Source organism: Pseudogymnoascus destructans (genome assembly GCF_001641265.1).
Source record: "Pseudogymnoascus destructans isolate 20631-21 unplaced genomic scaffold scaffold_17, whole genome shotgun sequence".
Classification (NCBI taxonomy): Eukaryota; Fungi; Ascomycota; class Leotiomycetes; order Thelebolales; family Thelebolaceae; genus Pseudogymnoascus; species Pseudogymnoascus destructans.
This window is the reverse complement of record NW_020167536.1, coordinates 690909-716163: the sequence shown is the minus strand read 5'-3', so window position 1 is coordinate 716163 and position 25255 is coordinate 690909. Positions and strand designations below refer to the sequence as shown.

Here is a 25255-nt window from a genome sequence, read left to right as displayed (position 1 = left end):
AGCGAGGACAGTTCCAACATCCTCACGCACTTGGCTCTATATTTAACTGTTATTGCTAATCGAAGGATCCAAGCTAGAGCAACGAGAACGCTCGGAGGAAGCAAGAGGCGTCAATTTATTGTAACTTTGGGTCAAACGTTAGACTCCCCCGCATGCATCTAAGGGAACTCGCCAATGATGGCAGAGGGCAGTGGTGGTCTTGGTACTTAGTGTTCATCCAATATGCAGGATTGGGCTACTCTATAATAACCTTTATAAGAAAGTGAAGTTGGTTGACTTGGCGGGAGCGGATTGTCGAAAGCTTGGGGGATGAGAAATGGGCGAGGGTCGTGATGCGAGTGGCCAGTCGCTTACATAAGAACATATCTCACTGACATGTCCCGCCCTCCAATGCAAACTCTCCATCTTATCTTATCACATCTTATCACATCTTATCACATTTTATCACACCCCACTCTGCCCCCACCCACGTGCTTGTCTCTTAAACTTATAAGAGTTAGACCAGGCCATCGCACGCAGACCCAATTAGGTAAGTGTCGGCCAATCCAAAAAATTCCTCCCAAACACCCTTTCTTCACGTCAGAGTAGCCCTCAACCGTATAATTCATTAATCGGCGCCGAAATACAGCCAGTGCCTTTGTCTCTGCTTTGCTTTAGCTAACAGACAAGACAATCTGTGAACGACTTGGAGTCTTTGCGTTCACTGGGAGAGCTAGAAAGACTCGTGCGGGCCCCCTTCAGCCATCCTATATCCTACTACATTGCGCTTTTTGGAGGGTATGCAACCTCGAGACGAGCGAGCGCATTCCATTTGCAGTAGCCTAGACAGGGAAACTATTTATATTGGTATTTTAGGTGGCTCGAGTAGACGAGAAACGGCGTTATGGTTTCTCCTGAGATGACAAAGGAGACTGCTGGGATAGGCATCAGCCCAGTTGGGAGTACCGGGCATGTTGACAGGCCGGTAGATGATGGCAGGGCAGCCGCAACCGAGCAACCTCTCCACGACGACAGCGACAGCGACGACACAGATACGCCCGAGAACGAGGAGATTGGCCGTGCAATCGACGAGCTCGAGAACCAAGAGAAGTCTTGGTTTGCCTATTTAAAGACGGGAGATTTTTATATCGTCTTAATTCTCGGGTATGCTAAATAATCAATACGCCCATTGGAACTCCACATCTATGACATATACTGAGTGATAATCCAGGCAAATCCTTGCACTATGCATCACAGCTACAAACACTTTATCCACGAAGCTTGTGATGGCTGGCAACTCCACTCCGGCATTTCAAACTCTCTTCAACTACGTGCTGCTCACATTGATATACACGACATACACCATCTATACCTACGGTTTTAAGAAATACTTCAAGCTCCTTCTTGTCGATGGCTGGAAATACTTTATCCTTTCCTTTTTGGATGTGGAAGGAAACTATTTCACCGTGCTTGCTTACCGATACACAACGCTTCTCTCAGCGCAGCTACTGAACTTCTGGTCTATCGTCTGTGTGGTAATCTTGTCTTTCCTTTTCCTCAACGTACGCTACAAGTGGGCCCAGATTGCTGGGATCCTCGTATGCTGCGGCGGCATGGGTTTATTACTTGCATCTGACCACCTCCAAGGCACCAATGGTAGCCAAGGTGTAGATCAGCTCAAAGGAGATCTCTTTGGCTTGCTGGGCGCCACATTATATGGTTTGAGCAATGTCTTCGAAGAATGGTTCGTCAGTCTGCGCCCAATGTATGAGGTTCTGGGAATGCTCGGCATTTTCGGTATTGTGATAAATGGTGTCCAAGCGGCGATCTTTGACCGAACATCCTTCCACGATGCAACCTGGAATGGTGCCGTGGCGGGATATCTGGTTGGATACACGTTGGCTCTCACCATATTCTATTCGTTTGCGCCTATCATCCTCCGAATGGCAAGTGCGGCATTTTTCGACATCTCGCTGCTCACCGGAAATTTTTGGGGCACGATTATTGGCATCCATGTCTTTGGATACACGATACACTTCCTGTATCCAATTGCATTTGTGCTTATTATCATTGGTCTTATGGTCTACTTCCTTGCCGGATCCATGTTGGGAGACAGCAAGAAGCCATGGCTCGGAAAGAACCAAGAGCTCGGAGTCGAAGGTCTGGGTACCGCAAAGCGAAAGGCAGTAAAGCGCGTTATCCGTGAGCGACAACCCGGACAGCAGGCATGATGTAATTGGAGGATACCACATCATCGGATAGGGCTGGAGGTAAGTTTCGGAATTGAAGTGTTTCTTGGGTGATTGACAAGAATACACTAGGCCGTTTATAACCATTTATTTTACACAAACTGTGTATCGAACTTGATGGCCTATACTCGTCCCATGTATTTAGCCTCTAATATATATTAAAATGATGCTATCAGGCTCGTGTTAATAATTAATTTCATTGGGGATGTTTTATTTACATGCATTGATTGATGAGTGGCTTGCTCGAGAATGGATCTGTAGAAAAAGTGGGACAGTTAATCTCTTAAAAGATCTTTTATATTCCTAGAAAGAGATGTTCCCAGGTTGCTGGTTCAAGTGTATAATATCTACTACTACTCGTATGAGTATGAGGGGGGGCAGTTGGCACTCCCAAACTCATCCTTACGCCCAACTAATTAAACTTTCTCACATCATCGTCATTCTCAATCGGACTCTCATTCACCACCGCCGACCTCTCCGACTCCAGCTTCCACTTATTCTCCCGCGCAAGCATGGCCCAGATCACACCACCAGAATATTCGCCAGCAAATACCCTGCGGCAAACCCATGCCCAAGGTCTATCGCAGCTTTGTGCTCGGTCGATACAACTGCGTCCCAAGCACTGCCCCCAAGTTCCCGATGGAGATCTGCATCGCATTGGCCGTTGCACGCTTCGTCTGTCCAGAAACGTTGTTCGCAGGCCAGGCGAGCACAATTCCGGTTGCGGGGTATATACCAGCGGCGGCGAATATGGTGCCAACGTAGCTGACGCTTGGTTTGTCAGATGGGGCCGAGAGGAGAATGTTGTACCCACTAATAGAACGACAGAGGAGCCGATAATGAACGGAGCACGGCGCTTGGCCTTCTCAGATGCGACTGCGACGAGGACAGTAAAGACAGTGGCAACGGCATAGGGTGGGACGGACAGCTGCGCCTGCACAGCAGTGTAGCCGAGTGCTTTGATAATGGTTGGGAGGAATAGCGAGAGTGTGTAGAGCGGCAGACTAAGGGCAAGGCCGTAAAGCCAGCACTTCGGATCTTTGACTGCACGAAGCACAGATGGCCAGGAGAATGGTTCGTGGTTGATTGCATCGTTGTCGGCCGTTAGGCACGCCTGGACGAATTCCCGCTCAGGCTCCGTGAGAAACTTGGCTGTTTTGGGATAGTTATGGATGAACCCATAGGCGGCAAAGACAACGATAACAGTTAGGATGCCCTCCTGAAGAATAATAGTGCCCTGCATTTACGTTCGGGGCTAACAGGAGCAGTATCTTACCAAAATGAAGATCCAGCTCCATCCATTCAACCCAGCAATTCCTCTCATATGAGCAATCCCAAATGCCAAAATCCCGCCAAAGGCCCCCCCTCTTTCCCTTCCCCTCTCTGTCTATTCCCCGACAGCCAACACACGCCACTACGCTTGCGACGCTCTGTCGTCTGCCTGAAATGAGTGAGGTGGGCGCCTTTCGGCCCTTCCGCTGCTGTTCCACTTTTGCCAGGCTCCCCTCGACGGCAGCACCGCAGTCGGACACCGCATCCGGCTTGAATACGCGACGATCCTGCTTCCATATCATAACCCATCGTCTGACGGCGCTCAGCGCGTTGAGTCTGACTCGCATTGGCTCGTGATGCGGGCTTACGAGGGGCTGAGGTCGGAGCGCCCTTGAATCCGCTTCATTATGCATTGTTGTCCTTCCCCTTCAGGCAGAGTGTGCAGGAGATTTGAGGTGCTGGATGGCGGTCCGGAACGACCCTATCTCCATGACTTCGACGCTGTGACTGCGGTCAGCGCCTTGGATCTGCATCACATTGGCTTACCAAGAGCCGAGGCCAGAGCAGTCTTGGGTCTGCGTTGTCGATGCGGCCCAGTGAAAATGGAGGCCCAGTTCTCGCTAAATCCGTAGTACCTTCCCAGAAATTAAGTCTCTGCTAAAGAATCGCAGAGTGTCGTATATCTTCCCTCCGTCGAGTCGGAATCGTGTTGTGTTTCTGTCGTGGAGGGGAAAGCGGTCTACCAGACTTGCTGCTGAAAAAAAGAGGGCCACGCGGTATGTCGTCTCTGAGCGCTTAGACCACATGGATAAATAAAATACAACACCAGGAAACAATCCACTCTCCGTAGCGCCGAGGAAAAAGCGTGCGACGAGGAATCCATTGAAATTCTTGCAGACACCAAGGAGGGTCGCGACAATTCCCCAAGCTACCATGGTAGTCGGCAGCCAAAACTGTGGCGTCGTCTTTTTAAGAACTATGTTCGCCGGCACTTCGAAAATGACATAGCCGATGAAGTAGATGGTGAGCGTGCTCAGGTATTGGGTATCGGTAAAGTTCATGTCTGCTGCAAGGCCTTCAAGTTTCGCATTCCCGACTGATGGTCTTGTTAGAATCTCTCTATAGATAGTCTCTGAGACGGGGTATCATACCATTGCTTCGATAGGAAGGAGAGAAGATACAGCAGCGTCAACGGCGGGAGGAGCTTATAATCAAGCTTTCGTAGGGTTGCTTTCTCATTGATTTCTTCTCCATCGGATATGGAAGATGATGAAGTAGTGAGAGGCGGGCTGGGTTTTTCCAAGACGTCGAGCTTCTCTTTCTCATTTTCCAAGGCTGGCTTCTCGTCTGAGACGAGGGCCCCGTCTACGGTCTGGGGTGCAATCGATATGATCCACGCCTGTGGTTCTGGCTCACAGGAACTCTACTTACTACTTAGCCCAGTATGGTTTGAAGTCTCGATGGTATAAGAACTCGGGGGTTGAATTGATGCAAAGAATGGCATCAACATGTACTCTGGGCTCCGAGCAATAACTTGGAGCTTCAAATAAAATAAAATTAAAACAACGGGAAACACACAGCTTTAAGAAGCCGTGCATAGATGTGGGGTAGTTACATGGAATGCACATGTCCCACCTTCACCCCACGTTTTCGTCGTGGCCCGCTATCCCAGTGGCTCAACGAGGGCGGTGACATGCCTGGTAGTCGCCCAGCTCTCAGTTGTAAAGTGCAGGACTATCATGACGATAGCCATTTACCATCTCACGCCATCGCTACTTATCTCCCCCCTATCCCGTCTAGAACACATCGACAAGCCACCGAGATGGATGGGAACGAACCCGAACGCCGCGGTTACCAGATAATAAGTGCTCCATTGCGTGGATGAAGGGGGGCCAGCGCCACAATAATACAGCGGCAATCAGTACTTGTATGTATGTGTCTAGTAACGAGCAAAATACAACTTTTGTTATTGTGGGAAGGTGCTTACTACAGTATAATACTATAATATGAGTGCAGTGGAGAAGGAGGGTTCGAGTTGCATGTTGCTGCACAGTTGCGGCAAGTACGATGATGTTCATTCTGGGTGGGTCTGTGATGGGGGTTGTCGTCGGTCGCTTGCCGCATTCCGCGATTGCTCCGTACCTGGGCGAGATGTCGTGATGTGATGCGGCCGACCATTTTACAGCACAGAACCTCGTAACTAAGGTATCATTGTCAGTTTCTATTGTTTTTAATATTTAGAACGGCAGTTATGCGGTGTGGGGGGTTGGTATATGCCGTAGGACGTGATTTTTTATTACATTTTATTTTATTTTTTCTTTATTTATAGTTTTGCAAATGAGAAATCTTTATTCTTGACATTATAGATCTATATGAGCACCCCCAATTGAACTATACGAACATGTCAATCTTGACATTCCTCGGGTGCAATTCACCGGTTTATCTCTATAAGTTATATTAGCCCTTCCCGCAGTGTTGCACAAGTACTACTCGAGGAATTACTCGAGTAGTACTCGACTCGAAGAAATCTGAACTACTCGAGTAGTACTCGAGTAGTACTCGAGTAGTTGCCAAGACAGCCGGGGTAAGGACGTAGACAGAATTATAGCATAGGCAAAGTGAAGCTTTCAATGACTTGAATATTACTGTGATACTTACCATCGTCAAGATGAGCGAGTCTTCGCTATCACCGCCGCCCCTAGACGACCCGGGCGAATATGAGAATGCCTCTCAAGATCCACTCTTGCCCCTACCACTTGTACGCATGCCTGTACGGCCTCAAGACCAACTGTTACCAGATTCTGACTCAATCCTCTTTGCAAAGGGTCTATACTCTCGTACCCTCTTTGCAAAGGGTCTATACTCTTGTACTATTCTTGATAATGCGCCTTTAACAATATCATTTAAGTGCTTGCAGCCACATTGCACATATACACCATAACAACCTACAAAGATGCAGACAATGAGTAATCTTTGGAAGCATTTAAAGACACAACATCCAGCAATACATGCACAATATAAGAAAAAGCATGTTTAAGATGGAGATACACAGCCTCCTTCTTCAACTACAGCTACATTCTTCCAGCCTCGCAAAGTACCTAGCCATGCACCAAATTCGTCAAAATTTAGAGAGCTTCTACTCTTATTTATTGTGCTAATAACCTACCATTGCGTACATCTGAGAGTCTATCCTTCCGGCAGCTTGTTAGCCATTTAAATCTAACAACACTTGTAATTGGACGGACGACAATTGCAAGAGACTTGCAACGGATATTTTGCATTCATAAAGCAAGGTTACAACTTGAATTACAGCAGCATACTGCACAAGGTGGACAGATATCTTTAACAAATGATACTTGGTCTGCATGCAACTATTCTGAATACGCTGCAGTAACAGCACATTGGATCTCTGATAAGTGGCAGTTACGATGTACAGTCTTAGATGTTATTGAGCTACAAGAGCCAATCCATTCTGGTGAATATCTTGCAGGGCAGTTAATAGCTGTTACAGACGACTATGGTATTACTCCTGCAGTTTTTACTATCACTTGTGATAACGCTTCTGCAAACACTACCATGCTCTCAGAATATGAGAACTTAGCATGCAAGAACGAAACTACATTACCAGCAGATGAGCCAAACGCATACCGCCTTGAGTATGGAGCTGCCCGAGTTCCATCACTACCAGAAAATGAGTCAGTAGCTGTTCTTAGCAAACTTTGGCGTCATATATATGTGTTTCGCAACTGATGACAGTGGAAGGATGCCTTAAAAAGCAATGTGAAGCTGCAAATATTGAGTTTAAGCAGCTTAGCCTCGATATGCCAGTACGATGGAGCTCAACATATTATATGCTTCATTTAGCGTTAAGATTACAAGGTCCAATAACAGCTCTCTGTGCATCTAAACAGCTTGATTTAAGTATGAAAGATATAGCTTTAACAGCAAAAGATTGGTAAACTATGAAGGCGTTATTAGATTTTTTCTATATCTTTATACGCCCAACAGAGAAGCTACAAGGCTCTTCTTATCCTACTTTAGATTATGCTGTTATACAGTATATGAGAATGACGCAAAAGCTTGAAGTCTTTAAAGTTGGATATACAGAGAATAGCACAATATACGACGCTTGTTTAGCAGCATTAAAAAAGCTTAATGAGTATTATACACTTGCAACAAATCAACAGCGGAGTCATTCAACTATAGCTACAATATGCGACCCACGTTATAACTTTAATGTATTTGATATTATTTGGCCAACAAGCATTCAAGACACACGAAAAAGGCGGGCAAAAGCACAATGGCAAGACGTTATTATAAATATTCAGGCAAGGCATTAGACATCCAAACAGCAAAGGTTATGGAAAGTATCCAAGATGAGGAATTAGAAGATGAGAATTCTAAGAAGACAGAGTCTGATTCTGAGGATGAGCTATATTTCTCACAATGGCAGCCAGATTTAGATACAGAATGGAAGCGCTGGATGAACAAGCCAACTCTTGGGCCTAAAATTGATATACTCAAGTTTTGGGCAAGTAAGCAATACCAATATCCAATACTTGCCGCAATTGCCAAAGATCATTTAGCAATTCCTGCTACATCAGCAGAATCTGAGCGAGTGTTTAGTGTTGGTGGCGATATTATTACAAAGAAACGGAACAGATTAGCACCATCTACACTACGATATCTTATATGTCTTAGGAATTGGGGCGTGGTATCAGCAGGTGAGGATTAAGAGGAAGATGAGGATGCATAGTTACTGTATTTCCATAGTCTATATAGCTATCAATCATGTTTTCATTGTACTAACGTAAGTCGTGGCATAACTGGGAGAATGGCGTAAACGGGATAGTGGGGAATATTGAGCATCAATAGTATCACCAAACCAATGTAAACCCCCAACATGGTGCGAAAGCGTAGTCAGAAAGCCGAAGAACTAGAAGTTTTATTGGCACAAGCTGTTGCTGGAGTTAAATTCGGATTATACAAATCTTCGTACAGTGCTGCAAAGGCTTTACACCTTCGGCCAGACACAGTCCTTCAACGCGTTAATGGGAAACTGTCACGGAGAGAAGCTCGACAACAACAACAACTGCTATCGCCAGCGCAAGAGCAGACACTTTTAAAGTGGATTAAGGTGCTAACAATTAGTGGATATGCTCCGAGTCACCATATATTGCGGGATATTGCTGACGAAATCCGTGTCAACCGATGCCGTGTTTTCGAACTGTCGCACCCTAACAGTCAACATGCCCAACACACGCATCACGAAGAGATTCTGAACTTTCCCCTTGGACAAGACTGGGTCCCACAGTTTATAAAACGACATCCGCATTTACAAATCCAACTAGGCTGATGGGTCGAAGCACAAAGAATGAGTGGAGTTACAAAAGATATGTTAACGGGGTGGTTTGACGCGTACAAGGACCTTGTGGCACGTCTAGGAATACAAGAACACAACGTGTATAACATGGATGAAACTGGATTTTCGATTGGCACTATGGAGTGTACTCGGATCATCGTTGATTCTACACTCCGTACACGTCACCAGGCACACCAAGGCCGGCAGGAATGGGTGTCTGCTGTTGAATGCATCTGTATGGATGGAACGACCATTAACCCTCTTATTATATTCAAGGGTCAGAATGTCTTACAAAACTGGATCCCTCCTGAGGTTATCGATAAATGGCACTTCTCTGCTAATACAAAGGGTTGGACAAGCAACTTACATGACATCGAGTGGTTAAAACGCGTGTTTGAACCAGCAATGCATGCGAAAGTGACATCTAATGGAGCACAACAACAACGGTTACTCATATGCGATGGCCACGACAGTCATATAAGTGGAGGCTTTATATCCCATTGTATGCAAAATCGAATATCTATCCTTGTCCTCCCACCGCACACTTCGCATGTGTTGCAACCACTCGATGTTGCAGTCTTCGGACCATTGAAAAAACATCTCACAAGTGCGCTCTCACATTTGAATGAAGTGCAACCTACACGCATACAAAAAGCAGAATGGTTATCTGCATACATCAAAGCGACAGCAATTGCGCTATCTACTCATAATATTACATCTGCGTGGAGGGGTGCTGGTCTACAACCTTTCCAACCTCAACGGGTGATCCGGATGGTGACGCATGTGACAGATGATCGACCAAAAACACCAACTGAGTACGATATTTTTGACACTGTCTTTCAGAACAGTAGTCCACCCGACTGTTCTACATTGCACAAAGCGAACACTGTCCTGGTTGCGGACTTAGAGACGCGTACAGTCCTAAACACACCCACTACTCGATATATCCGTCGGTTGGCTGATGAGACTGAGCGACTTAATACATGCAACTTCTTACACCAACGCAGGCAGATAACCTATGATCAATAATACAAACACGGAGAGCACAGAGCAAAGGAAAACGCGCAATTTTAAAGGGCCAATTCCACATAACTACAGAGGAATTACGCTCCCAAGTCATTGAGGCCGAGGAGGCCACCCAGAAAGCGACTACCAAAGGCAAGAGTACAGCGACAAATATCACTGTACCTGACCAATACCAACGGCCAATTCCCACCAACCTGGCGGATCCATCCGAGCGAAAATGGCTGTACTGCAAATGCTATAGGCCTAGATGTAGGCTGTTTTAGCCCTTTAAAAGCTTCGTATAGCAAGGCAATTGAGCAGATGATGCGGAGGCATATAACTCACATTACTAAAGACGACTTCTTTCCTGCCTTCCAGCAGGCCTTTTTTGCTTCAATGGGAGAAGAGAATGTACGAGCTGGCTTCCAAGCAACTGGCCTTGTTCCATACGACCCTGAAACAGTAATTTCTCGGCTGGATTTTAAGCCTAGAACGCCTACACCGTCAAACTCTCGGCCAGGAACCGCTACCTCCTGGGGTCTAAAAACGCCAACTACAGCAATTGAGGCTGTTCAAAGCTCTACTACCTTGAAATCTAGGATTTCTAGGCATCAGGGTAGCTCTCCAACCCATTTATATAACGTAGTTGATGCCCAGGCTAAAGGTATCTCAATGCTAGCACACAGACTAGTTCTTCTTGAAGCTGAGAACCAGGAGCTTTGTACAGCAAATGAGTTACTAAGCAAACGCCGGAGGGCTAAAAAGAGCTGCCTACAGCTTGGAGGTTCGCTTTCAGCACCTGAAGCTAATGCGATACGGCTAGAAAAGGGTATAGTTGATGCTAGGAGAGAAAATACAGGTAGTTCTACAGAGCTCAGCTACGTACTCAGCGTTGTGGCAACTGCAGCCAAACTCGTCATAATTCGCGAACTTGTCAGGTAGTTTGGAGACGTCTGAAGATGGCGATTCTGAGTAGTTTTAATTGATTTAAGGCGTTGTAGTTGAATTGATTTATATAATATATAGGTGGTCAGTGGAAAGTGGCCAACTCGCTTGGGTGGCCGACTCGTTATACATGTACGTTAACTTAACTAATTTATAAATAGTTCTATTTAATCAGTATCAAATTGTCTATAATGCAGAACATCACCGCCTTCGCTGCAACGGCCATATCATCAACTTGGCAGCTCAAGCATTTCTATTCCACTCAAGTGATGAAGCTCTTGCAGACTATAATAATACAAATACGTTAGCTACTCCTACAGAAACAGAAATGCAACACTGGAGGACAAAAGGCCCACTTGGCAAGCTTCATAATATTGTAGTCCACATACAATGAAGTGCACAGCGAATGGCTACCTTTCGTATGCTAAGTCAAGATCGTAACCTCTTACGGGATAATGCAACTCGGTGGAACTCTTGGTATAGGATGTTACAGACTGCAACAACTTTACGGGCTGCAATTGACGTATACTGTGCACAGTATCAGGAGAATACTGCTGATATCTTGTCTGCAGAAGACTGGCGGAACTTACAAAAGATTGAGAATTTCTTATTGTGCTTCTATGATGCCACACTCTCTACAGAGTCTCGGGGTGCTACAATTGAAAGAGTATTACCAACAATGGACTATTTGCTTGAGCAATTTGAGCAGGGTAAGACCTTATATGCAGAGGACGCATTCATGAGCCCATGTTGCAATTCTGGATGGGCAAAGTTGGACAAATACTACAGCTTGACAGACAGATCTCCTGTTTATATTGCAGCTTTAGTACTATGTCCGCAAAATAAGTGGCAATATATGGAGGATAACTGGCCAATTGAATGGATTACCGATGCAAAAGCAAAGGTACAGCTCTTTTGGGATAGAGAGTATAAGTCTACAGCAATCACAGTCCCTACACCAGCTACCGAGACAGCTTCTACAGTACATAACGCTTTTCAGGAATGGCAGAAGAAGAGACAACGGTCACAATTTGATATTGATGAATATACAAAGTATCTACAAGCTGCAGTATTGCCCGAAGTAACAGATGCAAGATCTTGGTGGCTAGAAACAACACAGCGTAACAGCTATCCAGCTCTCTCAATAATGGCACTTGATATATATTGTCTATTCCTGCAATGTCTGCAGAGCCGGAACGGTTATTTTCAGGCGCTAAAATCACCATTACAGACCGTAGGAATCAGCTAGGTATTGAGAATATACAGGCTATTGAGTGTCTCAAATCTTGGCTTGGAGGAAGTAGTATTGCATGGGTAGAGGAAAAGGAGGAATAGTTACGTGTTAGTAAACTGCAGTTAGGCAGTTATACAGTTGGTTATACCGTACAGTTCTGCAATATATTGAAACAGTTGGTTTTAGGATTACGCAGTTCTTGGCAGTTGGTTTGGGCTCTTAAAACTGCCAAGAACCAACTGTTTCAACTACTGGATACACTGTATGTCTGCGTTGATGGAAACGGAGTCCTTGCAAGCTTCCGCAAAATCCATCCATTAATCTCCGAATACCTAGCGCCAGGCAACAAGTACGTCGTCTTCGACCTCTTGGGATAGAAGACCAGCATCCTAATCTGCTACGACAACAATGTAACTGAAAATGTGCGCGCTACCGCTCTTCTCGGTGCCGAGATCATCTTCATGCCGCACGTCACGATGTGCACGCCATCTACACGCCCTGGGGCTGGGTTCGTGGACCACCAGCTGTGGCAGAATCGAGAGCGGGACCCCACGAGCCTGCGCGCGGAATTCGATGGGTTGAAGGGGCGGGCCTGGCTGATGACGTTGCTTCTGGCACGGGCATACGACAGTGCAGTGTTCAGCAACCCCATTGGAATGGATGACGACCAGCTGAAGAACGGGTGCTCGATGGTGCTGGATCCGTTTGGGGATGTGGTTGCTGAGTGTCGCAAACTCGGCGAAGCGATGGCAGTGGCGGTATGCTCGCGGGAGAAGATGGAGATGGCTGGGAGGTTCCGGTATAGGAAAGCAAGGAGGCCCGAGTTGTATGGGCATATCGTTGGAAAGGATCGTGAGTCCAAGTTGGCGGTTACTTGGATGAGTAAATAATGAGGTAGACACTTCGTTATAACTTGATTGCACTGCAGTTGTTGGGCTAGGTGGAAATGAATTATCGGCCGCATCATTGCCCAAAATTCAAAGCCTATTGGGAAAGATATCATTCCGGAACCGAGACAATTAACATTGACTAAGAATATTTAAAAAAGATAGCTAGGATAACTATTGTGAAAATTGATGACAGAAAAGCGTTCGATACACACCAGAGTCGTGTAACAAAGACGAGCACTGCGTTGATGAATAATGAAGATCGTAACATCGTAGGTAGCTCTTCATCGAGGTAGTTGTCAACTATATACCAAGCATATTCAGACCAATCAGACCACATCAATATAGGCCACTCCTTGAAATTATCAGTATTAGCCTCTAACAGTTTACGGTGCTTCCATATCCAGATTCCTCGAAGAGCTCCATCCTTCCCATACGGCTGGTGCCGAACAAGCCATCCGCGCCACCTCTCGACGACTTCCAGCGCATCTGGTTCCGCAACTTTGAACCACTCGGCATGATCAGCTTTCGCGTCTTCTTTTTGCTTACGACCATTTTTCTTGCATGTTCCGCACTCATACGTTTTTCTACTGTTCGATAACTCCGTGTGTACGAGTTTCTCGACTATCCCATAATATAGAAACCTCTTGTCGTCAGGATCAGATATGCGCTCGAATGGCAACTTGCAGCTATTTGCCCACTGCTTAACACGTAACCCGTGTTTCTGCTTTGACTTTCCGATCTTAACGTTTCCTTCGGAACTGTCTAATTTGTACATATACACGAAGCCCTTTTCCTTGTCAAGGATGTGCTTCATCTCTTCCTGGAGAAGGACGTCGAGTATAGCAATTTTGATATCGGTATGCGACTTCGTCTCCTGGTACTGCTCAAATTTTATGCTGCCGGCCTTCTTAGCAGTATCCACGTCTGGCTTCTGGTCGACCTTGATTGAGGGGTGCACAGCCTCGGCTACTTCTGTATCGCTGGTTGGTTCTCGAGCCGCAGAGTCTGGCGCTTGATCGGCCGTCGTTGACGCCTGGTATTCATCTGCGATAGCTTCATGTTCATCTAAACGACGCCCTTCTTCTCTCAAATTCTGAGATGACGCCTTTTTATTGACATTAAGAGGAAAATATGACTCTCCGACATTCGGATCAGTAGTTGCACTAGCGTTGGTTTGAACTTGATTTTTCTGGAGAAGCCTCGCTGATTGCCGGCGTTCACCCTCCAATGTTGATCTCTTTGATTTGCGTGTTACCTTTGGTTTGTTGAGCGTTTCCTTTGATATCTTGGGCGTCCCATTTGATTCCCTGGGCGTTGTAGCAACATTGTTAGAAAGGGAGCCTATAACTTCAACTTCTGGTGAAGTAATTGAGCTAGCTGTTGTCTCTATAGGCTAGTCTTCGGACATGGGGTTGCGGATCTGTTGGGAGATGAGTCAACACTTCAAGGTCTGGTGGTAATGGCGGTATCACGGGCGGACCATTGACTAAATTCAGATGGACATCTTCGGAAAGCGACCTCGTAGGACTTAAAGAAGAGCCACCTCTTCTAGCTTTCTCCCATGATCGAGTGTCTCTCACTCTCACATCTTCAGTTCCTGAGTGAGAATAGCCGTCGTTGCTTGCCACGTCTGTCACCCCAAGACCCTCTGAATTCTGCTCAGCTTCCGCGTTGAGTTTCTCCCCGCTCACATTCCTAGGCGTCGGTGAGTTATTGCTGGCCACAAAATTGAATTTATAACCATTGCTATACACCAAACTACCGGATCCGAACTCAAAAGCGTCTTCTTCATGCTGCGGAGTTGAAGGGCGTTTAACCGCAGCGCTGTTGCCTTGAAAGTTTTGAAGTATTTCTACAATCGATTTTTCGGAATCCTTTCCCTTCGGATTAGCTTCGCATTGTATGGGATTCTGTCCCTTGGACTCCGCAGAGAGGTGTCCCCATACCACTAGAGCTGTCATTGAAGTGGCTTGAGAAGGTTGATGATTGGCTGGTATTGCTTGAATCGGTCGAAGGCGTACTGCTTATTCCTGGGCGACTTGGGGTCGAGGGGCCGTCTGCCGGGGAGGCAATATTATCGGCTTGCGGCATTGCCTCAGCCGATATGAGGGGTTCAGACCTCGATATTGACTCCGTAGCTGTATCAGTGCAGCTCTTGACAGGTGTTGTTACGGCATCCATATCGACAATGTTATAACAGGCCAATTTAAGATTTTAACAAATTGGGATTAAATTCACTGAACGGACTTTCAGTAGTGTTCCACATAGAGTATCGACAGAAGAACCAACCTGGGGATATGGCAACCATTTGTATACCCTCGACTCAGAGGGGGGCTGGGGCGAACTGGCACACACATCTCCTGCAGTACCCAGCGATACCAACAGAATGGCACCTGTAGTAGGCCCAATGCGACACTGCCAAGCAGAATAGCTCCCTGAAGACCTCGCAACCCCGCCGCGATTGCTTAGGACCGGGAGACTTCCCGTACCCGAGCCGCTCTCAAATATAAAACCGGGCCTGCGCCGAAGAATATACGGCAAACATAGCATTGAATCGGCGACGTCCATAGCTTCAACTGCACGCTAACTGGCGCTACGATGTCGCTGGGAACTGCGCGAGCTGAATTTCCGTAGAATACGCCTGACGTTCAGCCGTAATGGATGGGTTCTCATGTACCCCAGCTGGGTGCTGGGATTGCGAGACGACAACCACAAGGGGCTGCGCCATGGTTGGATATGCGCGTCGATACCTTTCGAGCTGCATTGTAGCTCTTTCGGGGTATAGTCTGATGCACAACAGTATTGACCCTTGCGGCTAATGCCCGAAGTTAGGCAAACATTGTGCCAGCCGTGTTCCTCCCTCGCGTAAGAGCGAGGAAGCTTTGGAGGCACGTAATTCCGAGCCTATCCCCTGGATCAAGCATCTGGGGGTCGCTATCACACGAGTTCGATGCGCATGTTTCCAACAACACATATCACATCAATGGCTGACTCGCCGTGTTGTGCTCAACAAGCCTTCTTCAGGAGCTTAGATCATTAGGATGTTTCGTCTAATACGTAATCGTAATTTAGACCTTTGAAAAGCAAACAAATTATGCCGAGTCGGGGAGGCCCTTCGGGAGGACCGAGCCCTGCACAAGGGATTCATTGTTGGTTCATCAACAGCGTGCATATATGTAGCAAGGGATATGTTGGTTCTATATGCAGGAGGTAAGGGCCTAGGATTATATTGTTCCGGCCCAACCACCAGCCTCCTGTGCATGGTTGCTGGATGCAGCGCTGTTTTCAAAATATCGTTCATCATTTGGTTAGTTGACTTAAGAAATTAGAGTCCATGGTACTCTCTACACATTGAATACAACTTTCCCCAATTAGTGAGCGTTGGCACCGTTGTTGAGTAAATAAATGGTGTTGCGCTATGCGGACCTCGCACCGTTTGACATATTTCGGGGTCCGATGACATCGGTTCCTCCGTTTCTTATTAAAGGTGGGAGGCACCAATGACGACACTCACCACTGATTGAACGTGGTGCGGGGGAACGAATATTTTTCGCCCAAATAACCAGCCTTAAACTCAGAGTTTTTTGCAACAACTGCGCTCGCGCTGGTCTCGAGCTACGCGGCGCTCGCAACCTACTCCATCCAATCTTCCTCGCCGCACCCTATGACCGATGGTTTAATCCTGCCTGTGAAATGACCTGGGACGTGGGACAAGGGATTCGAGGTGGGTACACGGGCAATAGTAGGGGTGTTATTGCTACCCTTGGGGCGTTTATAGGGGTTACTTGGTACAATTCCATCGAGCTAATTATCCTCATATTGTTCACCTTCAAAAAGTATCAAGGGACTTATTTCTGGAGCTTGTTGATTACAACCATAATAGGAGTTCTGGTGCACTCTATCGGTTACCTGATTAAGGATTTCGAACTCACGACAGCAACATGGGTGCCAGTCACTATCACCACTATTGGCTGGTGGACAATGATTATTGGCCAGTCATTCGTTCTGTATTCCAGACTGCATTTCGTCGTCTGGGACAAGAGGATCCCCCGCTTTGTCCTGTGCATGATCATCACGAACATATTCCTGCTTTTAGTTCCGACCACCGTTCTCACATATGGCTCCAACTTCTCGAGCTCCCAAAAATTTCTGGGTGGCTATATCATCATGGAGAAGATTGAGATAATAGGCGTTAGCATCCAAGAGATCATCATATCAGGTCTTTACATATACGGGACGCGAGAGATGTTAAAGTTTAACCTGGAGGGAGAGAACGGAAGCATTCTCCTCCAACTTGTTGGCATCAACTTCGTTTTCATTCTCATGGACATCGGTCTCATCGCCACACAATATTCGAACCTGTTCACCTATCAAACAACGCTCAAGGGCTTGATATACAGCATCAAGTTGAAACTCGAATTCTTCGTTCTCGGCAAGCTCGTGCGCATTGCCAACCGTCGCGGTGGCAAGCCCGAGCCTCAAGACATTAGCGAATTCGTCGATACCGTTCAAGTCACCTCTGATATCACCCATGCGGACAATCCTAATCCGTCGATGCGCCAACATCCTCCGCCACCCCACATGTGCCCCGAAGATGTCTCAATCGCCGTGTTCGAACACTCCGACCGCAACAACATGCTAGAAGGAGACACCTCCCTCTCCAGCACCTCAAGGGTCACGTCCGATTCACCCCCGCACGCCTCCCCGTGAATTCAGCGACGGAGTTAAACCGCCATTCCACTGAATCGCCACCGACTGACTCGCCCACACATTCGGTTTGACGCATCCTTCGAAAACCCAAACTATCAGAATATGGATCGACTGTGGCGGGCGGCAGCTCGACATGGGGTTCAAGGGGGCGTCGGTGACAGTTGGCTCTCAGGGCTTTTGATTCAGATGTGTCTCGCAAAAAGTGTGCGGGCTCGCCGCTACAAGTACTCGTCCCTGAAGAAACCATGGGCGCCCAGACACTATGGCACCCCATTGCCAGCCGCACGTACCCCGAGTAACACGCGACACATGGCTTGGCTATTCGCGCATAAAAAGGGGGCGACACATGTTGTTTCGGAGAGGGGTAAATAATGGTCAAGTAGTGCATCTTACTGTGCATCTTACTGTATCAATTCCTGTTGTGGATAGCCACCATCTGACGACTGCTGTCGAGAAGCGGCTCGAGGACCTAGAGTCCAAGGTTAGCACTGTTAACGACAATGTCACATAGATGCTAGCGATGAGTAGCAGAGGGGGAATTAGGAGGGGAATTAGGGGGAGGACAATAGGGATGTACATACGTATAATAGATAGGACTCTACTATAGGTAGAGTTAATCCAAACTGGTTCCTCTGCTCTCGCTCTTGTAGGCATTTCTACACATTTGTGAGCAAGACAGCGACTACAAAGTATGTAGCGACAGGCTCACAAATGTGTAGACATGTTAACAGAGGACAGAGTAGCGTTCCATCGCTACTAGTCCTTAGGCAAGCTAAACCGCCTAAGTAGATGCTTAAACAGGCACATAGTGCTAAAGGCAGAGGGTCTTATAACACTCTATGATCTATAGAGTGTTATAAGACCCTCTGCCTTTAGCACTCTTGTAGGCATTTCTACACATTTGTGAGCAAGACAGCGACTACAAAGTATGTAGCGACAGGCTCACAAATGTGTAGACATGCCTAACAGAGGACAGAGTAGCGTTCCATCGCTACTAGTCCTTAGGCAAGCTAAACCGCCTAAGTAGATGCTTAAACAGGCACATAGTGCTAAAGGCAGAGGGTCTTATAACACTCTATGATCTGTTAAGAGGTTAGCACTAGTCACAAGATTACGTCGAGCATGGCCCGGAAATATCCATGGCTCTGTTCTGCTCACGTCTCGCGATTTCAATTCTGCTCATAGTCTCGCTGAAACAGGATTCCACGTTCAGCCATTTGACGACATTACTGGTTCCAATGTACTCCTCCGCTTAGTTGGACTCGATTCCAACCTATCTTCAAATCAAGAAAAGGCCAGAGAAATTACGCAAGCTTTAGGTGGTCTACCTTTAGCACTTAATCAAATTGGGGGGTTTATAACTCAACGGAAATGTCCATTACAAGAGTTCCTTGCTCTTTACGAGCGCAATGCGGCAAAGATTGATTCTAGAAAAACAGGATTTAACGAGTATGAACACACGTTGAGTACAGTCTGGGAGATGTCGTTCAGCAAGCTGTCAGGTGACTCCTGTACGCTGCTCAATGTGTTGGCGTTCCTAGAACCAGATGCAATCGATGAAGCGATACTTGTTGAAGGGTCAAAGCTTCCAAATTGGGACGAGGAATTTGATTTTCTTTCGGATGAAATGGAGTGAGAATTTTACTTCCCAGAAAACCGTACTTTGCAGCGAGCTAATAGAAGTAGTCTTGGTGATGCGGAAGCAGCACTTTTGCAAGCCGCCCTGATTGATAAGAGCACTGATGATGCGGTCCTGTCAATTCATCGATTGGTGCAAGCTGCTGTTACTCGAAGGCTCACTAAAGGCGACCAGAGTAAGTATTTTGACGCTGCTGTTCGCATTGTTACGTGCGGATTCCCGAACACCTGGCGTGAAGACGTTGGCCATCAATTCAAAACTTGGGCAAAATGCGAGAAATACCTCCCACATGTCAATCAGTTGGTAAATCAAGCAAAAAGATACAATATATATTCTTTAACTGCACAACTCTATGGAGAACTGCTTCTACAGTGTAGCTGGTAAGTTTACTTCGCATTCCCACCATGACCCAGTCCTCGATTGCTTACCGTGATAGGTATCTCTACGAACGAGAATGGTACAATGTGGCCCGAGACTTTATTAGTACAGCACTTGAAACTTTTGAGGATAAGACAACTCTGGCCTTTGCGAGTGCGGTTGACTTGTCTGGACTGATTGACCTCGACATGAACAACCCATCCAGCGCCCTTATCCCATTCAACACTGCACTCGAGATTCGACAGAAGCTAGTAGGATCTAAAGACCCGCTCATTGCATCTAGTTTGAACAATATTGCAATTTCATACACAGAGATAGTGACCTAGAAAAAGCATATTCTACACATGAAAAGGCCCTAACAATTCGTCTCCGCGCGGATACCAGAATTGACAACACCTATAGCAATATGTCAAGTTTGCTTCTACGAATGGGGAAGCCTGATGAGGCTGAGGATATCATGAGAAAGTGCCCAGCCCTAAAGGATTTTACAGATGAGAGTTTTATAAATACTGGAAATACTCGTTATGTTGGCAACATGGTCTTGCTTTCTCGCATACGCCTAGCTCAGGGCTCGCTCGACGACGCAATGCGGCTTGCCTCGAAAGCTCTTACGTTCCGACAGAAATTACACGGAAATAGACTGAAGACTTGTGATTCGTTGTATGATGTAGCAGATATGCTTGTCCGTCAGGGGTGTGTATCTTCTGCAATGTAAGTTTTTAGATTTCTCCCAGCTTCCTGGTATATGCAGGCTTACACTAAATAGCGAGCTTCTCAAGCAACTAGTAGCCATATCTGAAACCTTAACTGAGGCCGAAGGACAGCTCGCAAGAGCTAGTTACAAGCTGAGTGTTCTATATGATGAGAACGGCAGGCCAACAGATAGTCAAGCTTGTAAATCTCGCGCGATTGCTCTGAAGGATAAATTGAGACCCGAATTGAAGGACGGCCTATTTGAAGAAAGCGAGTTCATGAAACTATGTCCCTTTATGTTGTGGTGAAGAGGAAATAAATACTTTCATATTATATACTTGCGGTCGTTGACTGGGCCCATTCTGGATGGTATCCTGACTATTGGGAATATTGCAAAGCAGCCTACACTTGTTCGTTTGATGGAGAATGGCGTAATAGTTGGATCCCAATATTTCTAGAACCACGGCCTGAGGTGCATGAGATCTTTGCAGAATATACACGGGCACTGGGAGCTGTATAAAAAATATATCATATTCTGGTTATAATCCTTGGTCAGCCATGTGCAGAGGGCCCGCAGATACATCTACTTCGTTGGTGGTGTTGCACTGAAGATTTCGCCAGCTCTCAGGAGCGCGCTTATGGCGATCGTCATCCACATCAAAATCACAAGAGACTAAGTTATGGCAGAATATAAAGCGGTGACTACATTTACGAAGCTCACGTGAGTTAGACAAGGGGCGACGTTTGTTGGAGGTAAGTTCCGGCCAACGGAGAACTCCACACAAAATCGTGTGATAATCTCCGGGTACCGGAAGCTGCTGGATTCAGCAGCCTAAACACCACTACTTAGACTAAATATGTAATCTCAGTCGTGTTGTTCGCTGGAGATGTTTGGAGTCTTCTTAGTGGGCATTTAGCGCATACCTTTGGGAGTTAATATAAGACGATGAGCTTGATTCTTGGGTACTATAATTTCAGAGACAGTGATAATTTACATGACTGGCCAAAAACTGACTCACGAAATAATGAAAAAACAACGAGGAAAAAAGAAACTATCCCCAGTATGGAGGCTGTGATATCTTTGCCAACATAACGTTCTTCCTCTTGTCCTCATCTTTCTTCGTCTGTAACTTGCGAAGTTTGTCTGGGGAGAGTTTCCCCATAGGCTTCGGCTCCCGAGTCAATTTAGGACCCACGCTGTCAAGTAACAGGTTTATATACCTGGTGTCAAACAAGCCTGGTTGCTGTGGGAGCTGTGCGGCTTCAATAAACCACTTCAACCCTCCAACTGTAGCGGGGATCTTTGAAATCTTGTCTGAGTGACCATGTTTGATGGAAGCTTGTACAAACGACATTGCAAGCTCCACCCACATAAAGACATCGCGGATAGACGTGCTTGCTGCACCACGACGAAATTCAATGGTTCCTTTAGGGGTTTCAAGGAGATAGAGGAAATTCCACCCAAAGAACTTATCGTGGTTGGGGTCAGTAGTACAAGCTCCCGGACACTTGTACATTTCTCAATGACAACCATGCTTTCCCGTCGGGATAAGCGCTTGTATCCAAAGTTGGGGTTATCAAGCCAATTGCTTCTTGCGTACTCATTTCCAAGGCGCGCCCTTGGGAGGATTGCTTCAAAAGCAGGTTCAAAGTAAATAATTGACTGGCAAATCCGCTTGAGGGCAGAAAGAGAGTATCCCTCAATAAGAGAAATATGCACGTGAGTGCCACAGCTGTCATTCGAGGTGATATTATACCTCGCCTCCAAATGACTCCACATGGCCGCAACATGATTTTGCCAAATAGAGTTCTCATATGCGCGAAAGATTGGCGAGATATTCTCAAGTCCCCCTAAATATTATGTTAGTGCATTTAAAATATTTTAAACGCTGTGAGAAGGATACTCACATGGTGCCTGATTCTTATTCGGCGTCTCAATTGTAGAGTCAGAGTCAAGTGACCACTCAGAGTAACGCTCACCAAGGTAAGACTCGTTGATAGCGTTGTGCATCCCAGGATGTTTGTCGACTTTTTCATTTATGAACTGGTTGTATGTAGAGGCTATGACTCGTGAGAAATCCCGAATGTTCTCTCTGTTGAGACTTTTGTCACGGGCTACAAGCAGGAATTCCGTCTCTATCCCAATGCCTATTGTGCCTGGTGGATAGGCTGGCTGTACATGTTTTGGAGGCTTTTGGACCCGAGAGGTAGATAGATTCAACGATGAGGGAGGCGGGGGGGGAGGAGGTGGAGGCGGTGGAGGCGCAGAAGTCGGCTGATGCTTTGAGAATAGACTGGCCACGGTCCGGTCCGGTCCGGTCTTTTAATGTTGAGTGAGGACTGTTTTACGGTCCAGTCTTTTTTTTTAGGACTGGACCGTGAGACAAAAAGACCGGACTGATAACATTCTAGTCTTTTTTTTAGAGTGTAGACTGTTTGCTAAAGTTGAGGTCCCTTTAAAAGACCGGACTGATAATAGTCCAGTCTTTTTTTAGAGTGTGGACTGTTTGCGAAAATTGAGGACTGTTTAAAAGACTAGACCGTTCGGTCTTTCCTAAGAACAGTCCGGTCCAGTCCAGTCTTTTACATTATAAGTGGGGGCCACCACATGTCATCACATGATATGTTATTAGGAATAGCTTTAAGTGCAATCGAATATTAATAACGTTACTATTAAGTGTTACTGTACATGCATTTTGAGGTATAAGTTGAAAATAGTATAACTATAATAGTTCCATTTACACACTGTTAAATAATTACACGTGATTATATTTACACGTGATATTATATTTACAAGTGATATCATATTATTCAATCAAAATCGATCATAGAGTAGTCAATTAGTTATGACTTATATTTGATATGAGTTTAATTAAGCATTAATAGCAGCTACTAACGTTACTATTAATTATTACTATAGTTTGATAAATATTATAACGTACATGTATAGCGAAAGCGCCAAACAAGCGAAAGCGCCAAAATTATCTACCCTCATGACAAACATTGCGATAAATCTACCACAACATTAGAAATCAATTGAAACTACTCGGAGTCCTCTTCCTCAGAGGTGTCTATTACAATCTGACACGTGCGCGCATTGTGCCCAGTCTCACCACACTTGCCACAGCGACGGGCACGGGTTTCTTCCCTTGGCTTCCGACCACGGCTTGCCCTTATTTCCTGCTCTACCTGCTGCACAACATCCCTCTCATCCTGTAGCTCTTGCGCCCCTTGTTGACTAAGTGATCCTCCTTGCTGTAGTCGTGTTTTCCTAGCTCTCCGGCGCTTGCTTAGTACTTCATTTGCCTGTCGTAGGTTTTGGTTCTCTCCCTTTAGCAGTGCTAATTGATGCATTATTTGCGATGCACCCTTTGTAAACTGGTCAACAGCTGCATAGATTGAGGTTGGAGAGCTATTTTGATGGCGTGAAATCCGAGTTTTAATAAATGTAGACTGTGACATAGCTTCAATTGGGTTGTTTGGTGTCTGAGAAACCCAAGGTTGAGCAGTACCTGGGCGGGAGCTTGGAGGCGTTGGTGTCCTTAACTTAAGATCAAGTGTAGATATCACTCTCTCAGGGTCAAATGGAAGAAGCCCTGCCCCTCGGAACCCGCCTCGAATGTTACTTTCCGTCATTGTAGTGTTAAATGCAGTGTGGAAGGCAGGAAAGAAGTCATCCTTTGTAATATGAGAAATATGAGCCTGCATCATATCTTCAATTTGCCGACCATAGGCCTGCTTTAACGGGCCGAAACAGCCAACATCAAGTGGCTGGAGTAGATGAGAAGAGTGAGCAGGCATACAAAGCGTAATAATGTTGTGTTCCTTGCAGTACTCCTCAAACTCATCTGAGTGGTGGCTCTCATGACCATCAAGGACTAACAAGCGATAACCACCAACACTCCAGGCCTTTGTATGCTTCTCAAAGTGCTGAATCCAATCCATGCCTCTCTCGTTTGTAGTCCAGCCATTTTCAGTAACAGAAATCACCCAATCGCTTGAAAATCCACTATTCTCATACCAAGATGTAAGGTGGTTTTTGCCTGCAACAATGATAAATGGTGGTACTGCCCAACCTTGAGAACTAACGCCTTGGATTACTGTAACCCATTCCCGATTACCAGGCTGTACCTTCTTTGCTTTTGCCCGCCCGTCTGAGCTTGTTACAACCATAGCAGTTGAGATAACGCCCATCATAAACCCAGTCTCATCAAAGTTGTAGATATCTGCTTCATCGATACCATATTTCGCAATTGTGTTACGCACAAGCTCAAACCAGCCATTAATAACTTCTGGATCTTCGCACTTAGCCCTCTGGTAGTCGTATTTGCGCTGAAAGCGTGTCTGGAGCTCTACACGCCGCTTAACAAAGTTTGAAGCCCAACGCGACCCAACGCGTGACGCGTCGCGTGTTGCAAGTAGTCGACTTGCCATATCTTCAACAACAGACAGCCGAGGAGGAAACCCTTTGGCAGCTAGGTCGAGTATATACTGAACAAGGACGGACTCCTCTAGGTTAGTTAATTTCCGTGAGTTGGCTTGGATATCGCGTCGTGAAGGTACACCTTCTAGACGACGACCTAGCTTGCGGTGGTCCACAGAATAGATCCTAGCAGCAACTCGAAGGCGTAACTTTGGGTCGCTTTGCATAGCCTGGATAGCTAGCACTAATTGGCTTTCATCGTTTTTATGGGGCATGTTTTGTTGTTGAGGAATTTAACATTTAGTTGGGGGGTTTGGTCACCGCATCATTTTGGCGCTTTCGCTTGTTTGGCGCTTTCGCTATACATGTACGTTAGTATAATGAACTTCAGTTTCATCATAAATTATGTAATTAAGCGTTACTGTATACCGTTACTGTCATGACTGAAATACTAAAGACAGGTTGTGAAATCATCA

At 46.1% G+C, this 25255-nt stretch overlaps 7 protein-coding genes across 7 annotated transcripts; 3 read left to right on the top strand and 4 right to left on the bottom strand.

Moving 5' to 3' along the window:
* Nucleotides 1–883: 883 nt before the first annotated feature.
* On the top strand, nucleotides 884–2210 carry VC83_07075 (uncharacterized protein; the record flags this gene model as incomplete). Its single annotated transcript, XM_024470654.1, has 2 exons — nucleotides 884–1143; nucleotides 1211–2210. 2 exons carry the CDS (start codon nucleotides 884–886, stop codon nucleotides 2208–2210), a joined length of 1260 nt encoding a protein of 419 aa, XP_024322150.1.
* A 430-nt stretch (nucleotides 2211–2640) lies between these two features.
* On the bottom strand, nucleotides 2641–3913 carry VC83_07074 (uncharacterized protein; the record flags this gene model as incomplete). Its single annotated transcript, XM_024470653.1, has 4 exons — nucleotides 2641–2782; nucleotides 2835–2999; nucleotides 3074–3465; nucleotides 3647–3913. The coding sequence occupies 4 exons, from the start codon at nucleotides 3911–3913 to the stop codon at nucleotides 2641–2643; spliced, it is 966 nt and encodes a 321-aa protein (XP_024322151.1).
* Nucleotides 3914–3928: 15 nt separating this feature from the next.
* Nucleotides 3929–4561, bottom strand: VC83_07073 (uncharacterized protein; the record flags this gene model as incomplete). Its single annotated transcript, XM_024470652.1, has 3 exons — nucleotides 3929–4001; nucleotides 4047–4075; nucleotides 4136–4561. 3 exons carry the CDS (start codon nucleotides 4559–4561, stop codon nucleotides 3929–3931), a joined length of 528 nt encoding a protein of 175 aa, XP_024322148.1.
* Nucleotides 4562–11491: 6930 nt separating this feature from the next.
* Nucleotides 11492–13113, top strand: VC83_07072 (uncharacterized protein; the record flags this gene model as incomplete). The annotated part of the gene is made up of 2 exons (XM_024470651.1): nucleotides 11492–11893; nucleotides 12424–13113. 2 exons carry the CDS (start codon nucleotides 11492–11494, stop codon nucleotides 12934–12936), a joined length of 915 nt encoding a protein of 304 aa, XP_024322149.1. The 3' UTR covers nucleotides 12937–13113.
* A 55-nt stretch (nucleotides 13114–13168) lies between these two features.
* On the bottom strand, nucleotides 13169–15265 carry VC83_07071 (uncharacterized protein). The gene is made up of 3 exons (XM_024470650.1): nucleotides 15226–15265; nucleotides 14883–15173; nucleotides 13169–14810 (listed from the first exon to the last, which is right to left on the bottom strand). Exons 2-3 carry the CDS (start codon nucleotides 14895–14897, stop codon nucleotides 14310–14312), a joined length of 516 nt encoding a protein of 171 aa, XP_024322146.1. The 5' UTR covers nucleotides 14898–15173; nucleotides 15226–15265; the 3' UTR covers nucleotides 13169–14309.
* A 1175-nt stretch (nucleotides 15266–16440) lies between these two features.
* VC83_07070 (uncharacterized protein) lies at nucleotides 16441–20664 on the top strand (the record flags this gene model as incomplete). Its single annotated transcript, XM_024470649.1, has 6 exons — nucleotides 16441–17642; nucleotides 18832–19278; nucleotides 19333–19584; nucleotides 19722–19945; nucleotides 19996–20374; nucleotides 20430–20664. Exons 1-6 carry the CDS (start codon nucleotides 16630–16632, stop codon nucleotides 20662–20664), a joined length of 2550 nt encoding a protein of 849 aa, XP_024322147.1. The 5' UTR covers nucleotides 16441–16629.
* Nucleotides 20665–21408: 744 nt separating this feature from the next.
* On the bottom strand, nucleotides 21409–22367 carry VC83_07069 (uncharacterized protein; the record flags this gene model as incomplete). Its single annotated transcript, XM_024470648.1, has 3 exons — nucleotides 21409–21671; nucleotides 21728–22207; nucleotides 22265–22367. 3 exons carry the CDS (start codon nucleotides 22365–22367, stop codon nucleotides 21409–21411), a joined length of 846 nt encoding a protein of 281 aa, XP_024322023.1.
* Between the last annotated feature and the right edge of the window lie 2888 nt (nucleotides 22368–25255).